The sequence below is a fragment of the Sarcophilus harrisii genome, chromosome 3 (genome assembly GCF_902635505.1).
Source record: "Sarcophilus harrisii chromosome 3, mSarHar1.11, whole genome shotgun sequence".
NCBI classification, from domain to species: domain Eukaryota; kingdom Metazoa; phylum Chordata; class Mammalia; order Dasyuromorphia; family Dasyuridae; genus Sarcophilus; species Sarcophilus harrisii.
The window spans coordinates 234362843-234384144 of record NC_045428.1 but is presented as its reverse complement, the minus strand read 5'-3'; the positions used below and the strand labels follow the sequence as shown (position 1 = coordinate 234384144).

General features: G+C 32.2%; 1 protein-coding gene across 3 annotated transcripts in view; it reads right to left on the bottom strand.

The window, feature by feature from the left end:
- HSF2BP (heat shock transcription factor 2 binding protein) overlaps positions 1 to 21302 on the bottom strand; it is a 97144-nt gene that overhangs the window by 44572 nt on the left and 31270 nt on the right. For all 3 annotated transcript variants that reach the window (XR_004232919.1, XM_031959216.1, XM_031959217.1), the window contains exons 3-4: positions 17673 to 17776; positions 6152 to 6301 (exon numbers count right to left, since the gene is read on the bottom strand). Coding sequence is in view for 2 of the 3 variants with exons in the window: in XM_031959216.1 (XP_031815076.1) it covers positions 6152 to 6301; positions 17673 to 17776 (254 nt within the window). In the remaining variant the exon portion in view is untranslated. The remainder of the gene's footprint in view (positions 1 to 6151; positions 6302 to 17672; positions 17777 to 21302) is intronic.

Below are 21302 nucleotides of genomic sequence, written 5' to 3'. Positions count from 1 at the left end.
GGAAGTGAGAATTGAAATGTCATGTATAAGAAATACACAGTAACCTCTGTGCTTGAAAGAGAATGTATACAAAGGGGAGTCAGATGAAATAACACTGAAAAGATAAACAGGAGTCAGATTTTGAAGGACTTAAATGCCAGGCTGAGAATATTTTACCCTAAGGCCAGTAGGTGGTAGTCAATGAGGATGTCTTAGTAAAAGAATGATGTCATCAGACATATTTGAAGAATATCAACTTGAGGGGGCAGGAGCCAAGATAGTGGAAAGTAAACAGGTCTTTGAGTTCTTCCTGGCTTCCCTCAGTTCAACACCAGATTAAGCCTCTGAACAGGTTTTGGAGTAACAGAACACACTCCAAATATTTTTTGGAGTGTAACAAATTTCCAGGAGAAGATACTTTGGAAGGACTTCAGGAAAGATCAGATTGGGGGAGGGGGCAGTTTGCAGCCCAAGTACAGCACAGGGAGACCCAGGGCAGAGAGGTTTCCATGCAGAAAGGGAATCTAATAGGAAGTTCTTAGCCAAATTACAACAGTGTTGGCTATTCTGTCCTTTTTCAAAGCCAGTGTAGCAGCAGACTAGCTGTAAGACCTCCAACAAAACTACAGAAGGCAAACAGTGAGCTCCTGGATCCCAATTTAACAAGTGGGATACTTTCCCACAGCTACCAGTGCTGGCCCCAGGGCAGCAGGAAGCAATGTTGCTTGGGACAATCTCCCCTTCACCCTAAGAGCAGACCTCAACCTCTAAAAATGAGCAAAAAAGCAATAAGATGTCTCACCACAGATAGCTTTTATGGAGATAGGGAAGAACAGACCTCAAATCCTGAGGATACTAAAGGCAAAAAGTCTCCAGATGAAGCCTCAAAGGATGATATAAGTTGTATCTCCATCTCCAAAGACTTTCTTTGAAGAAATCAAAAAGGATCTTAAAAGAAAGTTAGAAGAATAATGGGGAAAGGCAATGAGAACTCTGGAAAACGAAACACAGAAACTGTCTGAAGAAAATCACTCCTTAAAAAGTAGTTTTGAGGAGCAGCTAGGTGGTGCAGTAGATAGGTCTTCCTGATTTTAGGGATGGCGCTCTAAGTTCAAATCTAATCTCGGACACTTAATATTTCCTAGCTGTGTGACCCTGGGCAAGTCACTCAACCCCAATTGCCTCAGCACAAAAAATATACATTTTTGGCAAAATGGAAAAAGAAAACAACTCCTTGAAAAACAGAATTCATGAAATTTTAATTTCATAATTAATTCATTCATAATTCATAATTTAACTCATGAAATGGTTAAAAAATCCAATGAGAAAAATAACTCATTTAAAAGTTCAATTGGCCAAATGCAAAAGGAGCTTTAAAAGCTATTTGAAGGAAATAATTCACTAAAAATCAGAATTGAACAAATGGGACAAATGAGACAACAAAAATCCAGTCAAACAAAACCAAAAAAAAAATTTTTTAAATAGAAAAAAATGTAAAATACCTCATCAGAAAAACAACTGATCTAAAAAATAGATCCAGGAGAGACAATTTAAGAATTATTGGACTACCTGAAAACCGCGATAAAAAAGGAATCTAGACAACATCTTTCAAGAACTCATCAATGAAAACTGTCCTGATGTCCTAGAACCAGAGGAATATCAACTTTACAATTATGTGGAAGATCAATTATGGAGGGGAAGAGACTGGGAGATTAATTAAAATGATATAATGATCCTGGCAAGAGAATTCAAAGGCCATAACCTAGGGTTGAGGCTGCAAGAGTTTTAAAAAAAATGGATGATACTGTGGAGGTAAAAGTAACAAAAATTTGGAACTGACTAGCCATGTAAGAGAAGGGAAAGAAAAAGAGTCAAGGATTACTCTGAGATTACAAATCTAGATAAACAGAACTTTGACTCCTACAACAAAAAGTTCAGAGGATAGATGGAATTATATGGGCATTATGAATCCAATCTGGACTTACTGAGATCCAGGTAAAGATACTGGTAATAAAGAGACAGAGTTCAGAATAAAGATTAGAATGGGATAGATATAAAATTTTACAGAAGATAACTATATAAATATGTATACAAATATTGGATTTAACATGTATTTTTAAAATATTTAACATGTATTAGACTACCTGCCATCTAGGGAATGGGGTGGGGGGAAGGAGGGGAAATTTTGGAACAGAAGGTTTTGCAAGGGTCACTGTTGAAAATTTACCTAAGCATATGTTTTGTAAATAAAAAGCTTTAGTAAAAAAATAATAAAATTCTGGAGAAAGATGATCATTGAATCCATAAGAACTGATGATATCAAGACTGTGTGGTTAGACAAGAAGAGAAGGTCAAGGACAATCTGAAGAATTTCATATTTAGTGTTGTGGGGCATGGATCTATCCAGCAAAAGAGACCAAGAGGTCAGACAAATAAAAGTTGAGGAAATCTAGGAATGTCGAGGAAATAGGGGAAGGAAACACTGTCTAGGAGAAAGAATTAGCTAATAATGTCAAAAAGAAAAACTATGAGCTTAAAAAGAATAGGAGAGAAGGCCTCATTCACTTATTTTCTGATTTTTAAAGACATTTATAGTAAAGGATTAAGGAAACTCACAGCATGGAAAACAGATTAAATGAAAACAAGGTACAAATATGAGAGAAATTGTTTTTGTAATAGACACAATAGAAAATATTATGCTTATTCTATGTATTAAAACACTCACTAAGTAACACTGATTCCCAGAAATAAAAAAGAAAAAAACACCTAAGCAACTCAATTATTTTCAATACCTATATCCCAAACTTTCTCTCTCAATTGATGTCCATAGATTTATTATTATATTCCTCTAATTATTGAAATCTTAGTTATTTCTATTTCTTATGTGAATAACCTCTACTTACAACACATCACCAGGTCTTATTGATTTGTTCTTTATAATGTCTTAAATATCCATGTTTCCTTCCTCTTCTCACTGCCACCACACTAATTCAGGCCCAAATTATCTCATGCCTAGAATACTGCAATATCCCCCTGGTTTCTCTTTCCATTGAGCCTTTCACTGGTCCAATAATAGTTACTGATACATATACACAGTGCTTTAAAAGTTTACCAAGAGGAAAAGTGATAGTTTTAGCAAGAAATAGAGTCCCAGGAAGATATTCATCATCCTTTATAGCTTTTTAAGCCACTGGCTTTGACACAATACAATTTAATACTGATCAAAGTTATTCTTTGTACATGGAAACAAAGAACCTATTTTAATAGCAATAACAGTATTTCACTTCATATCTGCTGCTCTGTCTGGTTCATCACTTATACACCCACCACATACTGCTAAACTTAAGCCCTGATTGACACCACCTATCCTCTGAATGGAGGGCTAGAGGAAGGAACATTAAGTCCCTCTCAGTCCCCTTCCTTAGGGGAGAAACTGGATTCTCACAGATAACTCCATTTTGTATCTGTGGCTCCCTCCAGTTTTCCCTCCACAAAGCAAGATACCCACTGGTATCTTCACCTACCCCTGCTTTCTTGTCATCTTTTGTGTACAGTCTTCCCCTTTAGATTGTAAAGTCCTTAAAGGAAGGGACTCTTTTTTATTAATTGCATCCCCAATGATTAGCATAATGCTTAGCACATAGGAGGTGTTTCATAAATGTGGACTGGCTTCTTTGTACCAGAAAATAAAGGACCTATCTTAATAGCAAGCTCAGTCAGTCTATCTGTCTGCCTACAAAGGACTTGGAATGGGAAAGGACCACCTACCATTATTACCAATGAGGTTTAAAATTTAATGTTTTGTATTTAAATAAATTATGAAATTTGTTCATTTAATGTGGTATATGTGGAAAATCATCTAATTAAATCAGTTGCTCAAAAACAAAGTTTGCCAAATGCTTTATACATATCATCTTATTTGAGCTTCACAACAACTCTGTGGGAGTAAATATTACGGTGGTTATTATCCCCATTTTACAGATGAGGAAACTGAATTTGAGAGAGGTTATAATTTTACCAAAGTCACATAAATGTTTGAAGCTGGGTTGCAGTAAGGTCTTCCTGATTCCAATCATCTTATCTGCTGTATTTCATCTACTTGCTACCTAGAATAGATTGTTGTAGGTGACACTTTCATATTCTTGGAGCACAACTATTATGTTCCCTCTACATCTTTTCTTCTCTAAACTAAAAAGTTCCATTTCCTTTGACTGATTTTGAACTTGGAATGTCCTTCAAAAATGCAGCATATTTTATGTAAGCAGAACAGAGTACTTCAGATGTGGGTAAGTAGAAATATGACTTCCTTATTACTAGACACCAAGTTTCTCTTAATGGAACCAAAGATTACACTAGCTTTTCTAGAGGTTATATCACACCACTGGTTCATTTTGAGCTTTTAATCTACTAAACTTTATGAATAACTATTTATATCTTCTAACTATATCTTCTATATCTCATATTTATGAGGTTGATCTTTTAAAGATGGGAGACACAGGGATGAAGTAAAAAGAAACTCTAGCTCTGCCACTTCCTTCCTATACAACCTCGAACAAATCAATACATATCTCTCTGGAAATCCATTTTTGCATCTTAAAAATGATAGAGCAGAATTACAAGATGATTCCTAAATTTGCTTATGACTCTTTACAGGACTTGTGACTATGCCTTCCTAGTCTTATCATCTGCCACATAAAAATTCCATGTCAGTGACACTTTGGGGAGATATCAAGTCATTGATGTTCTGACTCCTTTAAATGTCCCTCCCACTATCTCCACTTCTCAAAATCCAACCTACCTTTTGAAGCCTACCTCAGATTTCATCACCTTCCCTTTTCACTCTAGCTATAAGTACTCTCTCTCTCTTTTAAAACCTATAATAAATATATGTTATAATGTGTAGCTCTTATTACATATGACTGTGGTACATCTGTTATACACATGTCTCATTTCTATAAGAAGCTTAAGCTTTAAATTTTTTAAGGGAGTTTTACACTACTTCTTTGTATCCCCTATTGTGATTATTAGTATTATTTGTCCTTCATGCTTGAAGAAGACCAAAATGACATCATGATAGTGGGGTCAATGTATAGTGATTCTGGCTGTGACTGATCATACTAATACAAATTCAGAAAACTCTACCACAAGTTATGCCCAAATAGTCTTTATGACCACTTGGAATGGTAGTGACTTTAAATTTGTACATCTCACATTTCTTTTGAGCTACCACAATTCTGCTTTTCTCACAGAGCAAAGCACCTTTTTTGATGTGGGTATGCCATCCCAGACAATACCATGCCAGTGTCTCTAGCATTTCATAATTGATTCCAAAGTTCTTCAGAGGAACCTTGATAGTGTCCTTGTATTGTTTCCTTATGTGAGTTCTTGGTAAAACAGTCTTTCAGGCAAAAGTATATTTGGCATTAAAACAATGTGGCCACCTAATTGGAGTTACATTCTCTGTTAGAGTGAATGATTTGCAATTCAGCTCAAGAAAGGATTTTAGTTTCTAGTATCTTATCGTATCACGTGGTTTTCAGAATCTTCCTAAGATAATTCAAATGGAAGCAGTTCAATTTTCTGGCATGGTGCTCATATACTGTACAGGTTTCACAGGCATACAATAATGAGGTCAGTACAATAGCTCTATAGACCTTCAGTTTGGTAGGCAACTTAATACCTTTTCTCTCCCACATAGTCTTTTGGAATCTCTCAAATCTAAGAGCATCAATCTAAGTTACCTTATAGAATGCATGCACAAACATCTGCAAACAAAAAGTCGTGAACCAACTCTCCCTTCACTTTAGTCTTGACATGTAGCCTTATTAAGTTAAATAACTGGCAGTGCAGTAGATAACCTTGATGGCATTTTTGTCTTTGTTGAAGGCATCTGATTATATCATTAAAACAAAAATTGTCAAAAAGCATGGAAGCAAGCAAACAATTCTACTTTACTCCACCGGTGATTGGGAAAGCATAAAAGTTATTTTTAGTGGTGTTTTAGTGTTTTAAAGAGTGTTTTAAGTACTGAATAAATTTTTGTAAAAAAAAAAAAAAAAAGACATAAAGAATTGGTTCTTTTATATAAAAGTATTAATATAACTACCATATCCTTTAAGCTATTTAATGTTGAGCTATATAATACCAGATCTAGTTCACAAAAGATGCTTACTCCTCCCAATATTGATTTGACTACTTCTTCACTGCTGGAAACACTCCACAAAAGAGTACATGTTGCTGCTCCCATTTCTGTACAATATTCTGCCTGCTGTAATAGTTGCTGCTTCAATTCATTCAGCTGCTGTCTAAGGGCCAGTTTCTCCTGAAATTAAATCAGAATAAAATTAAGAGAATCATTCTATTTCTATTGTTATTCACAAATAATAATAAAATGAAATGTTAGAATTTTAAACTGTAAATGTTAATTAGAAAGGCCAACTCAAAGTTATTTCTTGAGGAGCCACTATCCAAAGCAAAGCTCAGAAAAAGATGGATATTACTGAGTATAACTTTTGTATCTTTTTAAATTTTCTTTTTTTTCTCAATAGTATTTTATTTTTCCAAATTATAATTTCTTGTTTTAAAATTATGAATTTGACAAACATGAATATGTCCATAATCAAAGAAACTGAGACTTATACATTAAACAGTATCTATCATATACAACTTGTTTTTAAGGTATTTTTTAACTTGAACACTGAAGAGCCCTATTTCTGCTCCTAAAACAATAGTTCAGATTCATTACCTTTAATAGTCAAAGGTCATAATTCAAAATGAAAATATATAATGAAATTTCATAGTAAGAAAAGTAGCAATAAACCGTTTCTTCAATAAACTTTCCACAAACATACACCATGAGAAATAAATGTGAATTTATGTAGGTCAATATGGAGGAAATAAGTGTAGTTAGGGTCCACATACAGAAAGGCAACACAAGCTTCTAATGCTTTAGGGACACTGATGTCCTCTAGTGATGGCATCATACTGCCCACCTATATCCTCTTACCCTCTCCAACATATAATTTCAGCTAGATACTGCTCCACTAGACTCTGGATATCAAACATGTAAACTCCATTAGATGCTGGTCCACTGGAAACTGCTCTCTTAGACACATTCAACTGAAGAAACTGCTTTGCTTAACCACAGTCTTCATTTACCACTGCCGGGTCTAGCCCCACTAGGACTACATGGATATAGAGCTTTTGTTTGCTTCTGGCTTTTGGCTTCAGCTGAAGACAATCTAGAGCTACTTCTGCTTGGATATTTTAACCGAAAGCCAAAAAGTTATCTTTATAATTCTTAGAAAAAAGTCACTTCAACTATTGATAAGCAGAAGTCCTGGGGGGGGGAAAGTTTCTTATTTACAGACTAATAGTATTTACAAACTAACCTGATTCATTCCCTTAAGAGTCTTGGTTATGACACCTCTAAACTCTAGAAATTATCAGTCCTAGGCAAGGGAAAAGAATACTCTTAGCTAAAGAGTTAGTGTCCAGTCTCAAATCAGGACAAAATAGCCTTTAGCCTCTCTGGAGACCTCATTTATGGTGAGCAAACCTCCTGATTTTAACTTCTAAAGCCCAGACTATTCCTCATCATTACCCTTGTAAAAGGGGTTTTTTGTTTTGTTTTGTTTTGTTTGTTTTTTTTTTTGCTGAATAAAGATCAAACAGCTTTTGGGCCCTGGATTCCCCAGTTTTTCAACTCCATGTCTCTTCCATCCTCCCATATAAATAAGTGGGCAGGAAAAGATAAGCCCAGCAGCAAGGTTATTGTCTCATTTACCCAGTCTGATCACATTCCTGGCCTACCATATGCTAGATAAAGTCAGTAAAACCTAACTAACCAGCAAAGAACTAGCACAATAGAATGTTATATTCTCTATACATTTCAGTCCATTTTTAATTATTGAAAAAGTGATGTGTGGTAGAAATGCCTGTTTGTCTCCTCTACATAGTAGCATTAAAGACATCTTTCATATATATAGAAGGTTCGCATAAAATTTTATAAAAGTGAGAAAATATGGATATGCATCAGTAATTGCCTTCTCAATTACTTTTTTGGAGAAGGGTAACAATAGCATCCATGAATTTACTCATGTTTTGATACTTCTGCCCTCTCACTGAGATACAAAAAAATAAATAAATAAAAACAATTCCTTGATATTTAAAAAAAAATACTTCAACATGTATTCTCTTTATATCTATCCACTTCTCTAAAATTCATCTTTACATCATTCTTCTATCTTCATATAGCACTTTAATTGTGATAATTACAATGACACAATCAATTGAAAAGGTTTTATTAAGTATATATACAATAGGCCAAACAATGTGTTAGAGACTAGGCAAATAAAACAGATAAAATGAAAGTTTCTGACCTGAAGGAAGGGAGACAATATAGAACATATACAAAAGGAGGATGAAGAATACTAGCAACTATGAGTTAGGAGAACCAAGAAAAGAATGTTACAGAGCGTACTCTAAAAGTAGACTAGAAATTCCAAGAAGTGGAAGACAAGAGGAAGTGAATTCTAGCCACAGGGGACAGCATGTACAAAATCTTAGAGACAAGTGATACAAGAGTTTCAAGATATAGAAAGAAGACCAGATCAGCAGAACATAGTATGCAAGAAGGAAAGTAAAATGCAATACAGTTGGAATGGTAAAAAGGGATCGAGTTTTAAATGTCTCTCTTTATTATTTTTATTATTATGGACAATAAAAATTAACAAACATAAATAGGAGAAAAAAAATAATAAATTATGAATTTCTCTCTCTTACAGGTCAGTTTCTTAAAGTATATACCAAATTTAACAAGATAGTTATAACAATGTTCTGATTACACATATTCCCTTTTGAATTTTGTCTTCTCTGCATTTTCAAAAATGTTTTGATACACTTTCCTTTTTGCTTTTTTTATTGCTATATCTGCTCCCTTCCCTTTGTAATTCTCTCTCCCTCAACACACACACCATAATAAATATAAAATACAGTAAAGCAAAATAACCACAACCAGCCATGTCTGAAAATACATATAATATCATCATTTTTTACCAGTTGTTATTCTGGTGCTGCTTGCTTTATTCTGAACCAATTCATAAAAGTATTCTTAAGCTTGTCAAAATGTATTTATCACTTCTTAAAGTATAATATTTTGTTGCATTCGTAATTTGCTCAGCCATTCTCCAATTAGTGTGTACCAATTTTGTTTCCAATTTTTTGTTACAACAAAAATGTTGCTATAAATACTTTGGGGCCTATAGGATCTTTCTTTGGTCTCTATGGGATATGTGTCTAACAGTGAAACTGCTGAGTCAACAGATATGAAGTTTAAATGTGAGAAATAAATCCAAATTGTTTTCCAGACTGGCAATATTAATTCACGATCCATAAATAAAACAGTGTCCTATCTGACCATATCCTCTACAACAATTGCAATTTATCTTTTTTTTTTGTTTTTCTTTGTCAATCTTAAGGATGTGAAGTAGAACCTCAAAAGTATTTTGATAAGCATTTGTCTTAATATTTATTATTTAGAATATATTTATGTGTGATAGTTGACAGCTTATTTTTCCTTCTTTAAGAACTACCTGTTTGTATTTCTTTGACACTCATCTACAATGAAATGGTTCTTATTCTTCTATTTTTTGTAACCATTCCAGTATCTTGAACATCAAACCTCTATTAAAGGCATATGTTTTTAATGTTAACTACTGTGGGGTTTTTTTTTTCCAATTAACTGTCTGCATTCTAATTCTAATTGTGATTGTTTTGTTTGTGCAAAAATTCTTCCAATTTGTGTTATCAAAATTGCATTTTATCTCCTATGATCCTAGCTAAATCTTGTCTGGGCAAGAACTCTTCTCTTCTCTATAGCTGTTTTATATATATAACTCATTATGTTAGATGGAATAAGACATTATTCTAAATTTAATTTCTACTAAACTGTTTTCTATTTTACCAGGAGTTTTGGGTTTGTTTTTTTTAATAGTAAGTCCTTAAGACAATAGTTGTAATCCTTGGGTTTATATAGCTCTATGCTAATACATTCCATTAATTATAAGTCTTATAAATCTAACATACTTTTAGATTTAATGATCAAATTTTATATATTTCAATCAGTTCTAAAGAATTTTGTCAATTACTGTTTTGTAGTATACTTTGAGATATACTACTAGGCCTCATTCCTTCTTACATTTTTTTCATCATTTCCCTTAAGATTATTGGATTTTGTTATTTTTGATGAATTTTGTTATTATTTTCATTAGTTCAATAAACTATTTGATTGGTAAGGCACTGAATAGAAGAATTAACTCATTAATAGTCATTTTTACTATGTTGGCATGGTGAATAATTAATATCTCTAATCAGTAATGTCCATCTTTATTTTATAAAGAGTATATTATGGTTATATTCAAATATATAAAATCTCCATTTGCTTTGATAGGTAGGATCACAGATTTTTCTTAAACAAATTTTATCTTTAAAATTTGAGGAACTGGCAATTAGTTGTTATTCAAACTCCCTGCCAGTAATAAGGACTTTGGTCATTAAGGCTAGACTTATTTTGGCAGAATAACTCTAGGTATTTGAGCTTCCACCTGGATTCTTCCTTTAGTAGGGTGAAAAGGCTACCAAATTTCTTATACCAAGAAAAATATATGCACAAGGATTACATCAATGAAAAGGTAACAACCACAAGACAATTTAAAATAAATGGTGCAAAATTACAAAGAACATATTTGGTTCCAAAGAAGAAATTTGAAAAGATATTTCCCCTTCCTCCTTACTAGAGGTGAATGATCCACAAGTATGTTTTAATAAGATTAACAGTGGCTAACACTTTTAGGACATTCTACATTCATCATTTTTCTTTTTTTTTTTTTCTTCTTTTTTCTTTTTTACTTAGGAAAAAATTGTTATATGAAATGGAGAAGGAAACAGGAAGATATTTATTCCATGTAAAAAGAGATTTAAACGTTTTTTAAAATTATGACTGTGAGAATGGCACAAGTATGAAAAACAGTTAGGAATACCAAAACTCAAAATAAGCTAAAGGAAAGCTAAGGATAATTTTTATTTATATTGAGAAAAATGGGAGGATCAAGGATGGAATAGGATTTTTTCTGGTGTGAATGAGATGATGTTTCCTAACAACAGAAATATGGTAAATATAGTCAATTTTCATTTTGTTTCTTTGAAAAGAATAACATTTGCACTGGAAATGAGAGAACAACAATTACTAAGACTGAATTGATATACTGATAATTCATATGCCAAATAAGAAGACAATACATAAACATCTATTTGTATTTTGATTAAAGTCACTTGACCCAATTATATTTTATTTTCTCAGAGAATTATCAGAAATGTGTGATGATGATCAAAAGATATAAAATAGGCAGTTTTCAGAAGAAACTGAAACTATAGTGATATAAAAATACTCCAAATCACTATTGATTAGAGGAATATAAATTAAAACAATTCTGATTTATCACCCCATACCTATCAAATTGGCTAATATGAAAGAAAAGGAAAAGGATAAATGTTGTAGAAGATGTGGAGAAATTAATGTATTGTTGGTGAAGTTGTTTACTGATTCAACCATTCTGTAGAGCACAGTTTGGAAGTATGCCCAAAGTGCTATAAAACTATGCATATCCTTTGACCAAGTAATTCCAGTATTAGGTCCATATACTAAAGAGATGAAAAGAAAGAGAGACAGAAAAGGAAGGAGGAAAGGATAGAGAAAAAGAGAAAGAAGTAAATAAATAAATGAATGAATGAATAATGAAGGAAGTCACTTGATATCTAGGAGCTAAAGGCTATGCCAGATTTTCTAACAAAACCCCAGTGACAAAGTCCTAAGTGACCAACTTGATATACAGGATAGGAGTAAGCAAGCTTTGGTGGCATTTGTCTATGTCAGCTACTGGGTAGTAGGTCTTAAGTAAGGGAATTCTGAGCTGCATTGGAGTCTGCTGATGCAGTACCTAAAATAAATTCAGCATTAATGTGGTATGCTCCCAGAAATAAGGAACCAACAGGTTGTCTAAAGAGGAACAAACCTATTAAAAACAAAAAGGAAGAAGGTCAAAGATTCAATCCTAAATCAATAAGGGAGCCATGATTAGTCCCTGCACTCTAGCTTGGATAAACTAGAACTAATTCTAAAACTTTTTTAAAGGAAAAAAAGAATTGCATTGTAAAATGTGAGTTATCTTAAAAAAAAAAAATCACTAAATTTTTTTAATTAATTGAAAATATTCTGGGTCACTTGTCATGACCAGAGTTATGGGAATTCTCCAAATCTGTTACAGCAATTAAAAAAAGCAGAGATCTGGCAATTAAACAGCCTTAATTTACCACCATCCAGCATATAAGGTACAATAGATGAAGGGCAAAGATGAACTTGAATAAATTTATTTCATGGATTAGACCTTTTTCTTGGTTTTCATTTTAGCTTCAGAAAGATAAGTTGTTTCAGTGTACTCTTGTTTAAGTTTAGAAAATGCTGGATTACAACCATTCTGGAGAGCAATCTGGAATTATGCCCAAAAAGTTATCAAATTGTGCATACCCTTTGACCCAGCAGTGTTTCTACTGGGCTTATATCCCAAGGAGATACTAAAGAGGGGAAAGGGACCTGTCTGTGCCAAAATGTTTGTGGCAGCCCTGTTTGTAGTGGCTAGAAACTGGAAAATGAATGGATGCCCATCAATTGGAGAATGGTTGGGTAAATTATGGTATATGAATGTTATGGAATAGTATTGGTCTGTAAGAAATATCAGCAGGATGAATACAGAGAGGCTTGGAAAGACTTACATGAACTGATGCTAAGTGAAATGAGCAGAACCAGGAAATCATTATATACGTCAACGATACTGTATGAAGTGGATTTCTTTGACAAAGAGACCTAATTCAGTTTCAATTGATCAATGATGGACAGAAGCAGCGACACCCAAAGAAAAAAACACTGGGAAATGAATGTAAACTGTTTGCATTTTTGTTTTTCTTCCCAGGTTACTTTTACCTTCTGAATCCAATTCTCCCTGTGCAACAAGAAAACTGTTTGGTTCTGCACACATACATTGTATCTAGGATATACTACGACATATTCAACATATATAGGACTGCTTGCCATCTAGGGGAAGGGGTGCAGGGTGGGAGGGAAAAATCGGAACAGAAGTGAGTGCAAGGGATAATGTTGTAAAAAAAATTACCCTGGCATGGGCTCTGTCAATAAAAAGTTATAAAAAAAAAAAAAAAAAAAAAAAAAAAAAAAAAAAGAAAATGCTGGATTAAATTTACAACAGATATTGTTTCTGTTCTGCATGCCCATCTTGTGTTTGACAGTAACTTAAAAGCCTTCAACCCGGGTCTTGATAAAAAATTTTCCCCACAAAGGCATAAGTGTAACATTAAAATAAATAAGTAAATGATAGAAACCATTCTGTTTACTTGAAGTAAACAACTAGGATAAGGTTCAAAAAATATTCATAGCAATGTGCTTAAAATATTTCACTATTTCTTTTTTCACATTCCATTTGAGCTCTCATAACACATACAAATACAGTCAATGTGTCATCCAAACAGACATCATTGATAACTAGTCAACTTTAAGAATAAAAATTACATCATTTAATTGGCCTAAAATAAGGTAAATATGAACAGACACAAAATGTTCAAATGAACTATATTTTTCATTGTCAAAATATCAGAAAAAAATACATCAATTCATGGTGTCTACTCAGTAGGAATTTAGCAATTATGAAACCATTTTTCCACTTAGTGAAGACAATCTTTTGTGGCACAACATTCTGAAATTTTAGTCTATTTTAGATGAAAAAGATAATTTTTTAAAGAGATTGTTATGAATAGCTTAACATTAACAGTCATATTTTGAAAATAAATTGTCTAGTTTTTTTTTTTAAATCTATCAGCTTTTGAGCGTATCATAATTATCCCTTTCTACTTTTTAGCTCAAAACAAAACAGTCAATTGGGAACTACATTACTCTTTGATTATGGCACATTTCTTTTTCCTTAGACAGATAATCCTGTTTATGCTCATCTAACAGTAAAACAGTAGGGTTCTATTCATTATATTTAACCATTAAGAACATGAATTTTGAGAGATGGTGTTTTTTTTAAGTTTTATTGATTTTTTTTGTTTTATATTACAAACACATATTATTCCCATTTTGTGAGAAATACCTTGTAACAAAATAAAATAGTCAAGTAAAGCTAATAGTACTAGTGAACTTATCTGATAATATATGCAACATTTCATATCTGGAACACCTGTCCACTTCACTAAAAAAAAGGAAAAAAAACAAATTTCTTGGAACAAAAGCTCAGAGTCAAGCAAAACAAATTCTCTCATGGATACATACAAATATGTTTATGTCTTTTTAAACCCTAAAAATAGCACCACTCTGTCATGGATAGCATGTTTCATCATTGGTCCTTTGGAATCAAGAATGTTCAGTGTTCATCTGTTCTCAAATTTGTTTTTATAATATTGTTATTTTATAAATTGGACTTCTGGATCTTCTCATTTCATTCTTCATCAGTTTGTCAAAGTCTTCAAAAACTGTTCATTGTTACGATGTTGATGTTATAATACAAATTATTCTTCTGACTCTGGCTTAATTGAGTTTCATCAGTTCTTAGGTCTTCGATGTTTTTCCCAAACAAGGAGTTTCTTTAAACATATTACTTCAGCATATCACATTCATATATCACAATTTATGCAACCATTCCTCAAATGTAATGTATTATCTTAGTTTCCAGATTTTTGCCACAATAAAAAGAGCTGCTATAATTGTCTTTATATATAAATGACCTTTTCTTCTTTTTTTGGATATCTTTTCACCATAGGTCTAGCAGCTGTATAGTTGGGTCAAAGAACATGTACTGTCTAGGAACTTTTTGTGTGTAATTCTAAAAGGCTTTGCAGAGTAGTTGTATTCATTCACAGCACATCAATGTTTCCCATTTTCTTCTGTATATTACATATTTGACTTGTTCCACTGAACAATCTATCTATTCCTTAACCAGTAACAAATTGTTTTAATAATTACTAATTTGTAGTAAAGTTTGAGATCTGGCAACTGCTGATGCGCCTTTTGTTCCTATTTCTTTTTATTATTTCTCTTGAAATTCTTGATCTGTTTTTCCTCCATATCAATTTCTTTATTATTTTTCTAGTTTTATAAAGTAATCCTTTGGTAAGTTAATTGATACCACTTAAATAAGTAAATAAAATTAGGTAGCATTATTGTTCTTATTATATTGGCTGGTTCTATCATGAAAAGTTAATATTGTTCCGATTATTTAGGTCTGGTTTTATTTCTGTAAAAAATTTCTTATATCTATATTTGCATAGTTGAGAAACTATGAAGAGAAGAAACTATAGAAGAGAAACTCCCAAGTACTTTTTACATTTTGTAGTAATTTTAATTGTTTGATGCTTTTGTTTTTTTAAAAACTGCTGCCACTATGGAAGTTTCAGAATTAATTTATCAATAGTTAATGTCTTTTCTTTTCTTAAGAGCAAACTAATTTATATTTTAAAATGTAAAAGAGTTACCACTATAATGAATGCTACATGAAAGGTCACAAACTTAATATGTCATGTCATTAGAGAATATGTGACAAAGATTACAAACACTACAATGTACCAGGCATGCCATACAAAGCCTCTTATTTAGGTCAAAGATCTTTTTTTATAATAGTAGTCAGAGAAGAGAAGGAACAATAGCAATGCTCTGCCACATAGTGGAGATATGTTTTAAGTAAACATAACTGCTCATACATTTCTACAATAACTATATTCTGGAAGTTAGTGCTTATTGCATAATATAAAAATCTATGCTTTAAAACTACAAGAACATATTGTGGAATTAAATTAAAATACAAAGGTACTATCTTTTCTAAAAGACAGAGTTTTCTTGGCTCTCTCATCAAGCTTTCTAAACATACTCTTGAAAATTATGATACACTGAAGCCCTGGAAATAGCTATGATTCTATAATTTTACATAAGAACTTCGCTAAAAAAAGATGTTTGCATAATCCCAGGCAAACTTTTAAGTAGTCAACATTATGAATAACCATATTTAGGCTTAAACTAGTAGTACACTGTCAGAATACATGATTCTGCTTCAAAGATGCTTCAGCAGTTTTCCTGTGCTTTGAAACCTAGAATTCTCCATCTCCTAACACAAGTGCAAACCCTTAAATTAAATAACCCAAATTTGTACACTTAGACAAAACAAAGCAGAGAATAAGGAATAATAATCTTCAAATAAATTATCTTCTAAATTGTTCCAATGTGTTGCTCCTCCATCTACCTCTACTAGTTATTGACCTTTTAAATTGAACTCTGACTTATATTTTGGACTCTATAAGCTCAAACTGATTAGGAATCAAATGAAATTGTAACAAATAATCACTGGTTTCTGTCCATGTTCCCCAAACTTAATTTCTTCTCTCAGATATCTGCCCAAGACTCTGTTCTTAAAGGAAACACAGACTTAACCAAAGTAAAAGTGATCTCTAATTCCTAATTCAACATATTTTGCAACTCTAAATATAAAAATAATCACCTATAATAACTGGACACCATAAAGATAATAGTTTAAGTATTTTTTTTACATAAATATAATGGATATTGGTGCATGCTGAGATCACCTAAAATGGAGGCACCTATATACAGGGAACACCAGGGACTTGTTTCTGTGAGACAAGAAGATGGGGGCAGGTATGGATATTCTGCTTCAGCCTACCATGTGATTGGGAGCTTCTCTTTTTTTCTTTCTTCCTTTTCTCTTCTCTCCCTCTTTCCCTTTCTCTCATTCTCTCTTGCCCTCCCTCCTTTGCTCTTGCCCTCTCTCCCTCCTTCACTCTTGCTCTCACTCCTCTTTTCTCTCTGTTCCTGTCTCTCTGTCTCTTTCTCTCTGTCCAGAGCTAAAGGACTCATACACTATAGCAGGTGACACCATGCACTGGAAGAGAAAGCCTAAGGGCCATCTCCTCCTCCCCTTACACCACTGGTCCTAAAAAAATATAACTGGATTTTTGGTTGTTTTCATTTGTTCTTTTTAGCTCTAGAGTGGAGTTCTAACTTCAAGCCAGGCCTGAGGATATAAGTCCAAGGTCTTTGAATATGTATGTGTGTATGTATAGTATAGTATAATATATGCATATATAGTATGCATGTATAGTAGTCAGCTACTAAAAGACAAAGTGAATATCCACATTAGTCAAAGAAATCTTATCATCCAATAATTTTCAAATGCATTCTCTGCCTCTCACCAATAAATAGCTCACCAGAAAGAGATGAAAAATTCAGATTAAATATGTCTTTATATCTGGTTGTAAATTACTATGGGACTGAATTTAAATTTCATTATTTTTATTATGTTTTTGAAGTCTTTATATCAAATTAATAGTGAGCAGCTACTAAAAGGCATAAAATGAATATCTGCATTGCTCAGCTATAAAAGCATACTGTCCAATAATTTTCCAATTCACTCAGAATAAAAAACTTGAGAAATTCTATCTAATGAGATTTGAGAGCTATAAATAACTTTTTCACTTCTTATTTAACACTGAAATACTACTATTTCTTTAATATAAACATGAACTTGAAGGGTTAATTTTTTTTTCTTTAACAACTACTATACCTTCTTCTCTTTTATGCTATCTGCTTGTGCTATTTCCAATCGGGCTTTAAAATGTTCACAATCCATTCTCATCTGTTCTACTTCCTGCTCTTTCTTTTCCAGGCCTGGTGAGAAGGAAGAAAAATTATTCTTAAGATTTTTCAAACTGTTAATTTCTATATGGGTTCAAATTTTTGACTAAATCCCATATTTGATTTTCTTTTTTTTTTTTTTATTTAATAGCCTTTTATTTACAAGATATATACATGGGTAACTTTACACCATTAACAATTGCCAAACCTCTTGTTCCAATTTTTCACCTCTTACCCTCCCCCACCCCCTCCCCTAGATGGCAGGATGACCAGTAGATGTTAAATATATTAAAATATAACTTAGATACACACATATTTGATTTTCTGTAAAAACAACAGGATCAAACTAAGATTCTCTAAAATACCTACTGTCTCCAATATTTGTTGGTTCTTTCTATTTGGTTAACAAATGGGAGACTGCTCTTTTAAACTTTTTAATCTGTATAATGTCTCCTCCTTGTGGCCAGTTGCAAATATAACCACAAAAGTCATTCATAGATAGTGCCTTTTTTGGCACTTGTTTGGGATATCAATGATTCAATCTTTCCTGACAAAATTTTATATACCTTTACTTTCTCAATCAATGGTTTCTGCTTAATTTTATAACAGATGGCAAAAATAGCATATAGGTAATAACACATTCAAGATTTTTTCTTATACTAATTTACAGTGTTATCTTTAAGATTTATCAGGATTAAAAATATGAACTGCCTATACAATATTCCTAAAATTCTCCTGCAAATTCTAAATTAATCCCAAATGGTTATTAATTTTGTTCTTTTAATCTTTGTTAGCCTAAGCAGAGAAAATGACAGAAGAGTTGCAATACACATCAAAACAGAAGAATATTTGCAAATTCCTTCTCTCCTATTATTATCAACAAACAAGTACTTATTAAGCATCTAAGTGCTAGTACCTTGCTAATCACTAGAAATACAAAGAAGGAAGGGAAAGAGTCTCTGTTCTCAAAGAGCTTACAGTGTAATGTGGGGAAAAGGTACAAGAAAATTTCTAAAGTAGAAAGGGCTAGATTATGAAAGGCTTTAAAAGAGAATTTTTCCATTGGATTCTATAGATAACAGGAAACCAGAATTGACTAAATGAAAGATATAAGAGGTATCCTGGTCAGATCTGAAATACATGATAAATTTGACAGTTGAATGAAAGACAAAATCAACTGAGGAGAGACTTGTCATGGGAAGACCAAATTAAAGACTATTACAATAGTCCAGGGATGAGGTAATAAGTGCCTATACCAGAGTGATAGCAGGATCTGAAGAGAAGAAGGACTTAGCAAATAATTGGATGACAGGAGAGTAAGGAATAGAATATAATATCTAGATTATAAATCTGAGTGACTGAAAGAAGTACCTTCAATAGTAGAGGGAAGTTCTGAAGAAAGGAGGAAAAAAATAAAGAGATTAGTATTGTATATGTTGAGCTTAAAATACCTAAGGAATATCCAGTTTAAATGCATAATTACAAATAGTTTATATGATATTAGAATTAGTTGCTTTCGAGATCAACCAAATCATTTCCAATGGAGCAGTAATGAACTGAACCAGCTATGCCCAGAAAAAGAACTCTGGGAGATGACTAAAAACCATTACATTGAATTCCCAATCCCTATATTTATGCACACCTGCATTTTTGATTTCCTTCACAAGCTAATTATACAATATTTCAGAGTCTGATTCTTTTTGTACAGCAAAATAACGTTTTGGTCATGTATACTTATTGTGTATCTAATTTATATTTTAATATATTTAACATCTACTGGTCATCCTGCCATTTAGGGGAGGGGGTGGGGAGGTAAGAGGTAAAAAATTGGAACAAGAGGTTTGGCAATTGTTAATGCTGTAAAGTTACCCATGCATATATCCTGTAAATAAAAGGCTATTAAAAAAAATTAAAAAAAATAGAATTAGTTGCTTTAATATTTGATAGAATATACTTCCATTTTCATTTAGTCCTGAGTTTTTTTTTCCTTTTGGGGGTTCATCTATGGATTGTTTTATTTCTTTTTCTGAGATGAGGTAATTAAATAATCAATTTGCATCTTCGTTAATCTGGGTACTTTGTATTTTTGTAGTTTCATCCATTTCCTGTCATTTTAGTTAGTAATGTAAATAGACAAAAATTTCTGATAGTTTTCTTTATTTCCTCTTAAACTATTATGTTTTTCACTTTTGATATAATCTGATTTCCTTCTATTTTTAATGATATTAATCTATTTAATTAAAAAAAACTTAATTTACCTTATTAAGATTTTTTGTTTCAATTTTATTAACATCTTATTTTTTAAAATTTCTATCTTATTTTTTGCTTTTTTTGTTATTCTAGTATTTTTAGTTTTGTGCTCAATTTATTAATTTGTTCTTTCTCCCTTTTGTTAAAAAAAAAGCATTTAAAGATAGAAATTTTATGTTAAAGAATTGCTTTGGTTGCATCCAAGCTATTTTAATATATGGTCTTATTATATCTATTTTTGTAATGAAATTTTCTGTTTCTTTAACCCACTTCTTATTTATAAGTAAGGTTTTTGGTCTCCAATTAATTTTAAGTCTTTCTTCAAAGGTTCTATATTGAATGTAACTTTTGTCACATGGCAATCAATAAAGGAAATGTTTAGTATTTTTGCTTTTTTGAATTTTAGGTGAAGTCTTTATGCTCATATATATAGTAATATTTGGTGAAAAGCGCCAAGTATAACTACGTAAAGGTATCATGCACAGCTGAGTATTTGTAAATTTCTTTCTATTTCCATTCAAGAGTCATAAGATCTATCATATCTTTTTTTTTTTCCTGAAGTTCTAGTCACTTTTTTTTTTAGCCTTTCAGTTAAATTTACCTTATTTGAAAGGGATACCATCAGTCCCCCTATTACTATGGGGTGGTAAATAGGTAGTACAGCAGACAGAGTGCTAGCCCTGGTGTCAAGAAGACCTGAGTTCAATCCAGCATCAAAACTTTATTAACTTTATAACCCTGGGCAAGTCATTTAACTTCTTTTTAAAAAAAACTCAATAGTATCTTATTTTTTCTAATTACACATAAACACTATTTTCAACATTCATTTTTGAAAGATTCTGAGTTCCAAATTTTTCTCCCTTCTTCCCTCTCCTCCCTCTCCTCAAGAAATCTTATGAAATATATATATGCAATCATGTAAAACATATTTCCAAATTAGTCATACTATGAAAGAAGAAACAGAGCAAATGGGAAAAATAATTAAAAAAACAACAAAAGTGAAAATAGTAGGTTTTGTTCTATATTCACATTCCATCAGTTCTTTCTCTAGACATGGATAGCATTTTCTATCATGAGTTTTTTAGAATTGTCTTATATCACTGTCTTGTTGAGAAAAGATAAACCAACTATAGTTGATCAATGCATAATGTTACTGTTACTATGTAGAATGTGCTCCTGGTTCTGCTCATTTCACTTAGCATCAGTTCATATAAGTCTTTCAAAGTTTTTATTAAATCTATCTACTCATAATTTCCCAAAGTATAACAGTATCCTAATACATTCATATACCACAACTTGTTCAATAACC